General features: G+C 38.5%; 1 protein-coding gene across 1 annotated transcript; it reads left to right on the forward strand.

The window, feature by feature from the left end:
• Positions 1-5,404: 5,404 nt before the first annotated feature.
• On the forward strand, positions 5,405-12,391 carry ABRA (actin binding Rho activating protein). The gene is made up of 2 exons (XM_005479429.4): positions 5,405-6,224; positions 10,546-12,391. The coding sequence occupies exons 1-2, from the start codon at positions 5,473-5,475 to the stop codon at positions 11,021-11,023; spliced, it is 1,230 nt and encodes a 409-aa protein (XP_005479486.3). The 5' UTR covers positions 5,405-5,472; the 3' UTR covers positions 11,024-12,391.
• The last annotated feature ends 706 nt before the right edge of the window (positions 12,392-13,097 follow it).

Here is a 13,097-nt window from a genome sequence, read left to right on the forward strand (position 1 = left end):
AATGCACTTTAAACAGACTGGTGATAAACCAAACACTTATGGAGTGGTGCATTCAGGTCTGATTTGCACTGCTCTAATTAACTGAACACTGTTAGTTAGACACAGGAATTTTTTTTTAATTGTGAAAATTCTATTTTCTTCTCACATTTGCCACCTTGAAATCTGAGAAACAACCATTAGCAGAAACATGCAGTTAGTATTAGCCTGAAAAATAAAAGTCACAAAATGCATGGAAGCACTGCCTTGTTAATACCTGGAGAGCACTGATTTGATTATTCCTCTTATCTCTCGTTTGTAACATATTTTGACTACATAGATCTGTGCTTTTATTTATTTTTTTACTTGTGATTTCTTTCCTTTAGACATGTAAAATACATTTATCATTTCTCACGTTACATCCAGGTGTCGGATTTCGAGTTCTCCTGTTCTGGTATGCCTCCCATCTGTCTTGTATTGCAAAGTTATGTGAAGACTTTCAATTCCTCATATCCAGTCCTCTTCTCAGATTTCAATAGCAGCAAAAGGGCCGTATTCTCAAAGCCATAAGACTATTTCTAGGTAAACTTTAAACTAAGATACGTCAGCAAGTTGGAACCACAAAATTAAATTACATAATATTCTTATCAGAAAAAGATAACTATTCACTGACAAATAGATATGGTCAATATAAACTTGAATAGCAACATACTTGTGGATTTATTTCAAAGGCTATCTTGTTTAAATGATCTTCAGAAATTCCTTCATAATGCAAGTAGAACTAAATGCCCGATGCAAATGATTTCCTGCAAGTGTTTGCTTAGATTTTAAAACAAAATTGCTTCATTACTGCTTGTTACTTTTTTCTGTTCATTTACCATAATTATTCAAATAAGGGTTGTCTTTCTATTCAAAGGTAAAATAGGACTAAAGGCAAGTGGTCTTACCTCTTCTCCCCTTTCCTCTATACATTTGATTAAACTTGTATGGATTTCTTGCAAGCATCTGACTCCAAAAAAAGCTGTGGTCACTATATGTAAAAGCAGGAAAAGTATGCCAAAGGGCTTTAAGGCTCCATATCCCCATCTTAGTTTTCATCTTCTGAAATGCGAGGACAACTTTACAAGACAGTGAAGAGTTTTGTCACTTGAGTATCAGAGCTTGGGGAGGAACGAAGATCCATGGATGCATGTAAACCCATCCTGAACTGGGTTTGTGTCCAGGTCTCTCTACCAGACTACAGTAAAAATTATGCTGGAATCTCATCCTTGGCCAATTGAGAATCTGCAGGACTGTTTTCTATTACTTGGGTGGCTTGCATTTAATTTGGGGGAGAGGACCTTTGGGGCTGCACTCCACAGATCGCTGCAGCTGCTGCTACTGGACAGTGCATCTTCCCTCTCCCCTTCCACAACTAAGAGTCTGTCAGGCTGGGTTCTGACCAGGATTTTCTTGGCAGTTTGTTGGATTTATCTTCTTCACAGAGCAGTGATGCCATGCTAGGTCATGGATAAGCCCTGATCTCTCATATAGTTGGATCCTGATGATACATAATTAAATGCAAACTCAAAATTCCATGTAATTATTACACAGGGATAATTTGTCAGTATAACACAATTTCAGTTAAACAAAAAAGGCTGTGGCCAGATAGAGGATGCAACTATAAGAAACTGCACCAATGAATGCATAAACTTTCAGTTAATGGCTTAACACTACCCAGTCCAAAGGCTCAGGAACTTCCATTTCTTGGAGCTCAGACACCTGAATTGTCCACAGAGCTGCATGCTGAATGAGACACAGTTGCTCACTGCTGTTGTTAGAAAGAATTCGTTTGATGCGAACTCTAAAAATAAGGAAATCCCAAACTCTAACTCTTTTTACAGGTTTCCTGTGACAACTGGCAATATATGATGTTATGACACAATGTACTTTAACTGTGTCATGGTGAGAAGAATTCTTGAGATTCCTGATAATGGCAGCTGGTTATACTTAGGAAAGAAACACATCTTGTTTTTGTTATTCACCACTAACTGTGGGGAGGAAGACAGCATCTTTCATACACTTACAATTGGTTCAAAATTAAATTCCTTGGAATCAAAAACATTGAATAACTTATGTCAGTGTCAGTGACAAGGTAATGTATGAAGGACACAGTTCTACCTTTAAAATTAATCATCCTTAAACAAAACAAAAATAATTTGATGGCATACTGATCTCCCAGTCACTGTTAGATCAAAGAGAAAATGAAAGGATTTTAAACAGTTTATAACCATAGAGGGAAAAATTCATCTGAGGGGAAAACAATACCAAACCATCACACAGCAAAAACTTTTATCTCTGGCAGTCCCTCAGCTAGTCCTTCACAACTTTTGATTCAGGAAATCAGGGATATTATGTGAAATGCAGCAATCCACAAGCAGTAACAAGGTCTTAGGTACATGTGCAGACTTGTCTGAAGGTGCCAAAGAAATTAAATCACATGAGTTTAGGCAGCCAGGGTCAAGGGAAAAGGGAATTTACAACTTCAGCATGTGTCAAGCTTGCTCATCAAAGTTATTACTTTCTCCAATTACCTTTTCTCCTAATAGACCTTCTGCAAGAAATGGTGCCTCCACTCTGGCCTCAAGGGTAGTTGCTGAACTTATGAAAGCCTGTCACCCTCACACAGCCTTTCTAAGCATTTAGAGGGCATTTTGTGACCTTGTGATGTGTGGAAGACACATAGAAAATGTGTTTGGGTCCAGCTTGCCTAAAACATACCTGTGTCTTTAGGGCTGGCTATTGGCTTGTGAGCGTCACAGTAGGGAAATGACATGCAGAAATGTAACCGTGGCTGATTATCTCATTAAGAATAAAAACTTTAAATCATGAAGTAATAAATTCTAACCTTACTGCAATAAAACATTTGCAAAGTAAACAACACACGAAGCATGAATATTACTGGATGATTTGGACATAATTTATAATTAACTTATTGCTGGCAGCACTACCATATAAAATGAGACAACATTCAACACATTCAAGGCCACATCCTTGTATGCTCTAAAATTAAGAATTATAAAGATAGTTATCCCAGAATAATTATATCAGTTTCACTGGCACTTTGGACAAGTCTGTGGTAACACTTCAGCTTAATATAGTGACCAATTTAAACTAAACATTTGTTTAACATATTGTCGTTGTGCAATATGGATTTAAAAGTATGATCTGTAATCTTGGTGGTTTTCATTAGTCTGTAATCTTTTATTGTAATTTATCTAAACTATGTAAGCATTAAGATTGTAGGATTATGACCAACATACTAAGGTCAAGTCTGTTAGAAAAAAACACAGAAGTTTCTATATTAACAAGTTCTTTGAAATGTGCTGCAATTTATAAACATTACTCAGGAATGCAATTATTTTTCAGTGCCATGAATTTCAATACAACTACTTGCAAATATTGTATGAGAGCAAAAGTGTTCAAGGGCCTTTGATTGCAAAATACAGCCAATTAACTAGTGGGATAGGTTCCCTAGACAGTGGGGAGTATCTACTCCTGGTAGTCTTTAAGAGCAGATAAAAGAGGATCCATCCAGGACACATGGAGGTGGAGCTGACCCTGCCTTTTAACAGGGATCTCGACTGAATTACGCTCCAGGATTGGCCTTCCACCATTCCTTGTTTCACTGCACTCCTTCCTTGGCCTGACCCTTTATCTGTATTTAGCTTTCAGCTCATTCTTGAAGCCTCAGCCACCCTTACACTCCAGAAACCACACAGATTGACACAATGAACTGGTGTAATACTCCTATTCTGCATGCGCATTATTTTCTTTTGCTTGCCTCTTCCTTGTATTTTAGGGAGCATACACTTCCCCATGTGCTTGCATGGATATGGGTAAATTCCAACCACCAGAAGGTCCCACTCCTGACTAGCCTTAAAATTACCCCAAAATAAATGTCTGGTGACAAATGTTCCTTAATAAAATTGTATGGGTACATCTCACAATGTCATCTCACAGCTGTGACGCAGTGGGCAATAGCTGAGACTGTACAGTACACAGAGGTGACACATTTTTTCTAAAATAAAAGTATGAGCAAATATCTAACAGCAACATTAACTTACATTATGTCATCAGTTTTGAAGAGGAAATTACTCCATAGATTAATGAGGAATTCTGCATGGAAGTCAAAGTTATGATGTAGTCTTATAGCATTAATCAAGAGCTAAATGTGATCTGACCTACTTCAAACAGCCCAGCCTTTAACAGAGAGAAGATTAAAAAAAGGCAGAGTATGAGAGTCCATATTTATCGCTGATGTAACACCAACAAAGCCAAGAGAATCCCTTGAAGTTCTGAGTGCCTCAGAGCACCACATGGCAAGTGCCACAAGTCATCTGTAATCTGCAAGGTATGATGGATTGAAAAAGCAATGCCATTTTCCGCTCCTATTTAGGAAACATTATACTAAGAAATAAAATCTCACAAGACTGTATTCCAGAAAAATATTTATTGCCATGCAACAATGGATGTATCAATTCACTAAACAATTTTACAAGTTCAAATATGAACTCATTTTAGGAAGTCCTCTGGAATGAACAAATCATAAGGTTTTCTAGAAAAACTGATTTTTTCTATATTATACACAGTAAACATAATTATATTTTATATAACTCTATTGAAAAAGCAGTGAGAAATTAAACAGGCTATATTTTATTTTCTCAAAACCCTAAAACTTGGAGATCATTCATCCATCTGATCAAGTCAGACTTATTAGGCTGATCCCCAGACACAGTGATTCCCTCTTCCTTGGTGCTGACACCAAACAGGATAGTATTCCCAGGCCCCCCTGGAGCTATGTTCTAAAGAGAGAGACATTAATAGATAATGACTGGGAAGAGAACACATAAATACCTTTTAAAAAATTAACAAACCTCGATTTCCTTGGACACATGAGCAATAAGAAAAAACCCAATATCTTTTTAGGAAATACCTCTAAAAATTCCTTAGTCATGACTTGCTTCCGGCTTCACACTCCATGACAAGGGGCACTATTTTCTTGTGATGTTGAGAAGTGTCCACCCTGGCCAAAGTTCCTAGCCACTGACAGCCCTTCACATTTAGCATTTTCAGTCACTCTCATCAGGCTCTCTTAACCAAGGGCTGCATTTCCAAAAGAACAAGACCCTTGCCAACAAACTTGAAATTCAGCAGTCCCACAGAAGGGGGACTAAAGGAGCTGTTACTTTCCCACTATTTCCAGAACAGGTCTGTGTCACACTGTTTACATCATGCATCATTCATCTGCTGTGATGAAATGCAACCCCGTGTTTTAAAAAAAGACTTCTGCAACAGTGAGGATACTCTATCTTTGTGAGAAGCATGTCACATATTTTCCATAGGCATCAACTGCTCCTGCTTCTATTTAAATCTGTGTGGCCCTCTTCAGAGGGCATTATTCCCTCCAGGAAGCCCATTCAGAAGGTGCTGAGCAGAAGGAGGGGAGAAGCCAGGATGGCAGCAGACAGCAGTATGGCTCCCGAAGAAAAGCCGAGCGCAGCTCCTGTGAGAAGGGCTGTCCACAAGATCCGGATGGCCAGCCAGGTCTTCAGCTTGGCTCGAGGCTGGCAGCAGTGGGCATCTGACCACCATGGAAAGCAAGAGCAAGAGCCCTCTGGATGGGTCCCCACTGCAGAAAGCTCATCAGCTCAGCCTGTACAAGAAAGTTCCTTTGAAAAATGGCAAATTCCATCCGTCAAGAGGGACCAAGAAAAAGATGATGAAAAATCCTTAGCAAAGGATTCAGTGACAATAAGAGATGCTGAAAAAAAATCAAGGGAATCAGACGAAGATCTCAAAACGTTCAGCATTAAAAGCAAAGAGGTGACCAAAACAGTTGTCAGCAAAGCCTATGAACGAGGAGGCGATGTCAGCCTCCTCAGTGAAAGATACGAAAATAACAACAGCAGCTCCGAGATGACCAAACTCAAAGAAGAATCAAATGCTATTGACAAAATTCTTAGCAACAAATTACCTTCAACCATAAGGAGGAAGTGTTCAAATGTAGTGTCAGAGATGACCAAGGGCTGGGAGAAGATGGAAGACGAGAACAAAGATGGGGCCAAGAGAGAGCTGCTGCTGAAGTGCCGTGATGACAGCCTGGATGCCCAGGACAGTGGCTATGGGGAAGCAGAGGACAAGCTCGAGCAGGAGGACAGTGACCAGGAGGTGACAGCTGTGAGGATTAAACGCCCTGTCCCATCTCTGTAAGTAAAGCATCTTCATTACATCAACACAAATGGCAGAAGGGCACAGCTTTCCATGAGGAAAATGGTGGGGGTGGGAGGATAGTAGGAAGTGGTCAAAGATAAGCTATTATTCTTGATTTAGAAGAAATTAATCAAAATTCAGGAGACCTTCCACTTATCACTCTGTGCTTAAGTAGTTACTCAACAACATCAGACTATGTACCTAATACAAGATTAGGAAAAAAGTTAGGAAGTTATATTGTTATATTTGGGACATGTTAATTATATTTAATTTTCACACTGGATTTACCAGTTCATCAAATTATCTACTTATTTCTTAATACTTCAGTCCATGTTTCAGAATCACAACTTTTACCTCATCAAGAGCCTTTAGCTACTCATTTATTTCAGCAAATGCTGTCTAAATCAATATATTTGACAGGTAATATTTCCAAATACTTATTCATTATTTTGCTTAGTATTAATTGCAAATACTCTCAGGAGCAATTTGAAGAGAATGTCCCAAATTAATATAGCAGGAATTACTTCCACATACTTCTTACCAAAAGTTGGAAGCTTCTTTGGAAGCTTTCCATGAATTTGAAATTCCTCAATTCAAAGAAAGGAAAATTCCACAGTATCTTGGACCACAAGTTCATACCATATACCAATCACATTTCCAGAAATTAAAAACTGGATCAGCACTGATGATGAAAAACTGATGAAAATGCCATAACAGACTTCGTGATCCCTGTGCAGACAGGCAGGCAGGCTGTATCATGGTCACTATTTTGGTTTTACACCTCACTACTGATGAGCATTATCATGACCATTAGACTGTGGCTAACACACTTATGAATTTCAACCATGCAGTACCTTTAAGCACAGCTATCTGAACACACACTCCCAGAGCTATTTTAACTATTCAAATGGAATTAGAATGATGCTTTGCTGTACAGCTGAGCAGTCAGCTCCTGTAAGAAGAAAATGGTTAACAGCCCAAGTGAAAAAAGCTCCCCAGAAATCTAGGGCTTGAAATTTTTGGTACCTCTTTTGGCAAGGACTGTGTTCACCATCCTTTCACAGAAGTTATGACCTCAAAACAAAGATTCCAAATATACAGTGGAAAAAAGATACATTTGCAGCACTTATCTGTAAACAACTTCAATTAAAACAATTTTTTTCAGTTTCAAATGCTATAGTAGAAACCAACTATCTAGCTTCCATTAAACCAACTGTCTTGTAGACCAACTATCTAGCTTCTGTTAAACTTTTCTTATATTTTCCTCATATGCATAATTTTAGTGTTACTGCCATGAAAAAAGATTGATATGCCATATTTACTGTGATCTAAATTATTGAAGTAACACCCTCTATGTTACTTACAGCTCTTTCTTCCACTGAAATTGAACACAGAACTAATTTTCTACAGTTACAGTGCTGCTATCAGGACTGAACTTTTTAAACTATTCATATTTTAAAATTTATTTTACAGCCTCAGAACATAATATTTCAGCCTGCTACATTTATGAACCTTTCAATGTGGTTTAATCTTCTTCAAAAAGGCCATAAGTACACAGTTGCTAAAGCATATCGCCTATTTTCCTATCCACATTCCAGGAAAAAAGCATCTGTAAAAGTGTTTTGTTTTCCTCACATCAGCATCTTCATTATTTCCAGCTTCACTGCTTACTGGAATAAGGTTGCTTCCTTAGTAGACAGCTTGTTGACTGGCATAAGAGGCTCTTCTGAACTCTTCTGTTCACGATTAGAAGCAAAAAGGATGCAACAGAAGGGATATGAAACTCAAAACATTATAATAGGATTCATACCTTTCCTCTACAGACAGAAACAGGGCAAATATGCTACATGGACCTAATTTGCCTAAAAGGTCAGGTCCTAAATCCTAAATGCATTTAGGATGTCATTCTGGTAAACAGGTTAACTTACTTGATTGCTGGATGTAAAGCACTTCTTAGAGTGGGTAGAAGTTCAAAACCTTCACTTTGGGTGCACAATCCTTTGTGTAGGAGAAGTAGAAACAGGAGAAAATGCCTCTATGTGTACACAATTCATGTTTTAAACCTATCATTAAGCTAAACAATGGCAAAAATAGCACTTCAGCAACTAGAAATGGTTAAATTACAAGCTGCATTAAAAAAGTAAGGTTTTTTTTCAAGCCCATGTGCGGCACAATAAAAGCAAAAGGATAGATAAGATGGTTTTCTCAACCACTGAGAAGATTATTTGGATGAGGAAGGCAATAATAACCTGCTAGAAAGGAAAATTAGTTTCAGTGGAAAAAGGAGGGATTACATTCTAGACCACTAAATTAAAGTAAGTAACGAAGACTGCACAACCTCCTGCTGTCTCAGGCCCCCTCTCCTCTCCACTCAACCTGGGGAACCGCAGCTCTAGGACTTTGTCAGAGCTCATGGTCCCTGGAGAGAAGGCGAAGCAGCTGGCTGTGGCTGAGGAATAAGCCCTCCATAATGATATCTACTCATAAACTCCACTGAGACTGAGGACATCACTTCTTCAAGGTAATTTTGATTCTCTTAGGATTTTTTTTCCCCCAGCCTTAACTGATAGCTTCCACATGGAGAGCTAGTGAAGCAATCTGAGCTTCAGCTGGAGTTCAGACTGTGCTGGTACAGGGTTTCTGTGACTTTTGAGACAGCCATAGGCTTCAGGAGACAAATTCCTTTGTATAGCCAAATCCTGAGCCCAGGGTTCCTCTGACAATGAAGGCACAATTCAGGTGAAGGGACAAAGGATCACAGCTCTCCCTTTCTCTGTATGACAATAGCTTATAGAGAGCAGCATTTGGTTTATTGTTGGAAAACCAAATTGCCTAGATTTACCCCACTAGTATATTTTAATGCTTTCCTGCCAACACCTACCTGTTAGCCATTTACACAAAATTACAGGTACAGACACGCTGCCTACTCTCAGGATGCTCTGTAGTCACACCACAGAAGAAAGGTGCACTTGGCAACAGTATGCTCAATTCTTCTGATGGTTTTTCACCAAATTGATAGGGAAGAGTATTTTGGAGCATTTTAAACACAGTTCCTCAATACAGCTAAGCCAATCTTAGGGCAACTCCACAGCTAATAAGGTAGTGCAGCTCTCCTAATTATTTTCCTATCCCTGGCACTTAGTGTTTGCAACTCTTACCCTAGCATAGCCCTGCCCAGTACTGGCCTCTTTCTGGTGCACTGATCTGAGTTAGGGACATCTCTATGACTCCTATTCTCTATTTCAACCAGCTTAGTAGAAAACAAAGGAGTGTCTAAACAGCGGGGGGACAGAATTTTCTGCAACTTTGCAGCCCTGTGTGTTGTTTGCTAAGTGCATTTTGATTTTCTAGTGTTAATATTCAGCTGACATTACTGGGAAGGTTGCAGGGCAGCCTTTTGGGGAATAAAAATATTAGAAAACAAATTACTTTGGCACAGTCACGGCACAGCACAGTCCCAACTGAGTTCAGTACATATACATTGACAGGATGTGGACAGCACAATGACTAGCTCAGACTATCTATAGCTCCCCCACAACATGTGAGATTGGCCACAAGAGGATAGAATGTCTGTCTGGAATAATCCAGAACTATTACACATATTAAAAAATAAAATAAAATCTCTCAAGGTCCTTCCTTATCCTTTGTCCTTGACACTTTCAGGCTTCTACGCTACCCATGGGAATGTGAATTTTGGACTTCAACATTTGTTCAGAATCATGTTCCAAATACAGGAGCACAGACAGAGCTATGACACTCAATTAGGTATTTGTTGTTGCTGTAATAATTGATATTTATTACAGAGGACATTTTTCTAGGCACTACCCTCTAGTTTTCAGCCAGGTTTTCATACACCTACAGCAATCAGCAATCACCTTCAGCCAGATCATACACCTACAGCAATCTCTAACCTCGGGGCAGGCACACTTCAGACCTGGCTAAGCAAGCAGGAATGGGGAACTGCATGACTGACCAAAGGTACAGAAAGTGCAGGTGATGAGCAACATGCTGTTTTGTTCCCTTACAGAATTAAGTCATTCTGGTACAAAGTTTGTGAAAACACGCTCAGAGCAGGGCTGGAAGGTGGTAGTGTAGACAGGATAAGGCTGTAGTCATGGAACTTGCCTTTGTGTGCAAACTGAATGCGGACAAACAGCCCCTAAAGAACTAATTTAGAAGTGGTGATCTTGTGCCACCTGGTGGATTCCAGCTCACCCCTAACCCACAGAAGCCAGTTACAGCAGATTTCAATAAACAGCAGAAGTGCATCAGGAAAGGAGGAGATGCAAAGCTCAGGTGTGTTTCTGTGTCTTTCAGCGCCAGCCGGCTGAGCGAGGAGGCGCGGAGCAAGGCGCGCAGGAAAAGCAGCGCCGTGCACAGCCTCAAGGACAGGTGGCAGGAATGGGCTGACCAGCACATCATAACGCAGAAGCTGAACCCCTTCAGCGAGGAGTTTGACCACGAGCTGGCCATGTCCACGCGCCTGCACAAAGGGGATGAAGGGTACGGCCGCCCAAAGGAAGGCACCAAAACTGCTGAGAGAGCCAAGCGAGCTGAGGCGCACATCCACCGGGAGATCAGGGACTTGTGCTTCATCATTGAGTCCATGGCCAAGCCGCGGCCCGACGGCAAGATCCAAGTCACTTTTGGGGAACTCTTCGACAGATACGTTCGTATTTCAGATAAGGTTGTTGGGATTCTCATGAGAGCCAGGAAACATGGGCTGGTGGACTTTGAAGGAGAAATGTTATGGCAAGGAAGAGATGATAATGTCATCATTACTTTATTAAAATAAGTTAGGCTATAATCAGAACAACTTTGGAAAAGTTTTCTCCTCTTCTCCCTTGCCATTAGCATTTGCACATTTTGAACATAAGGTTCCCTTGTTCACCACATAGAAAAGTGTATTTTTTGAAATATGTATTTTATAACAAGTGCATGAAAACCCAAACACCCAAATGGACTTCATTTTGTACCAGAAGTGCTTTCAGGACAATTAAGTTAATTACTACATTAAAAATAAGGAGAAAAAGCTATATGGAATATAAGCAGCTGATGATAAAAGTCCATAGCAATATAAATAGCTACAGGAATAGGAAACATACCAGATCAGAAGCTAAATAACAAAATAAACTCAGACAAAGGTTTTGATCTGAAAAATGCTCTTGTGCATGCACTTTCTAATTAATTGATTTAAATACCAGTAAAATTACCTTATTTTAATACAGAATCAAAGATACATTTTTTTTCTTTTCAAGCACAATATGTAACTATCACTGCAGTATTCTCTTGTTGATACAACTGTTGACACAGCTTTCTCTTACATGTCACATAAAAAAAACCTTTTTATAAATGGGGTTTTATATATTTATTGTATTTATATAACTAATTTTTTAGATTATTTCATATGTAAACTTATGGAGTTTGGAATGTAATGAATAAAAATGTTTTGATTAGATAGCTACCTAAAAAATACCTTCTATGTAATGTTGTGCAATGTCTTATCTGATTATCTATGCTGATACTGTTCTTATAAATACAGGAAAAAAGAATATGTAACATATAAAAACTAGCCAGGTACTTGTACTTTTGTATACAGCAGAAAAGTGACTAACATCTTCATATTCCATTGAAATGTACCTCTGTGAAAAAAGAGAAACAGCATTCATAACTTTGAGGAAAATGTTGTTCCACATTACACAGAAATACTGACCTAATTTTACAGTATTTGCCATTCCAATGTCACTAAAATAATGTATTTCAGTCCAGGTGATGCTAGAGAGGACTAGGTGCTAATGAACTAATAGTTTTAGGACTTAAAATTGTATTATTCACAAATCTGAGATCTCTGTAAGGTCTCTGCTACTTGCTGAATTAGAGATCAGTTTGTCTACCATTGTAAAAATAGCTATCCTGGTAAAATGTGTGTACTTCACAGGAAAAGCATTTGTTTCAGAGCAGATGCTTGGGCAAGTAATGAAAAAGAAGTGGTTTTTTCCCCCTTAATATTCTTTCAAACTGAAAACACAAATATCTTCTTAGAGAAGTAGAGGTGTACCAATATCTTGTCTCTGAAAAAATAAATATTGCTGTCTTATTATGAGTACAGGTACTCCAGTTTGAAGCACTGTTATATAAATAAATCAAATATTTTATAACTCAATGATACAAGAACTGACTACATCTCTTCTAAATCTATGTAAATCATTAATACTTAGGCATAGTTATATTATATGACTCTACAGAAGAAAAAATTGTAAGATGGAATCATTGGAGATTATTTAATGTTTTCCTGACATCTCTTAGACTACTCAAGCTGACCTAAAAAACTGATGTCTTAGTGTAATACTTACATATAATAATTTTTACCTGCATATTCTTGCCTTATTCTTTACATCTTTATATAAAGACCTTTTATAGCTGTCTAAATTGTCTTGATAAAATTTTGTTGTCAAAGGAATACATGAACTCCTTAATTATTTCTTGGGTTATTCTCCCACACACCAGCAAACAAATACATGTGCACATTCAATGAAGTAAAATATCAGTAAGTTGCTTCAAAATACAAGCATACATATATTCTCCTTTTCATAGGCTGTTAAAATAGTTCCCCTGAAGGTTTCTCTGTCCAAAGCACCAGAAAAAGATTTCAGAGTACATGGCAACAGACCTTATACAAAACACCTGCACAAAAACTACACACTAAAGGCATGTAAGTGTTAAGTGAATTAAGCTCATCGATTGGTAGCTCACTGCAGGTAATTTAAGCCTCCTATTCAGTCATCCCAGCGTTAAAATCTACACAAAATAAACCAAACCCCTAACTTTATCCTATGCTTCCCCTCAAACTATTTTATTTCCAATCAGAT

The sequence above is a fragment of the Zonotrichia albicollis genome, chromosome 1 (genome assembly GCF_047830755.1).
Source record: "Zonotrichia albicollis isolate bZonAlb1 chromosome 1, bZonAlb1.hap1, whole genome shotgun sequence".
In the NCBI taxonomy this organism is placed as follows: domain Eukaryota; kingdom Metazoa; phylum Chordata; class Aves; order Passeriformes; family Passerellidae; genus Zonotrichia; species Zonotrichia albicollis.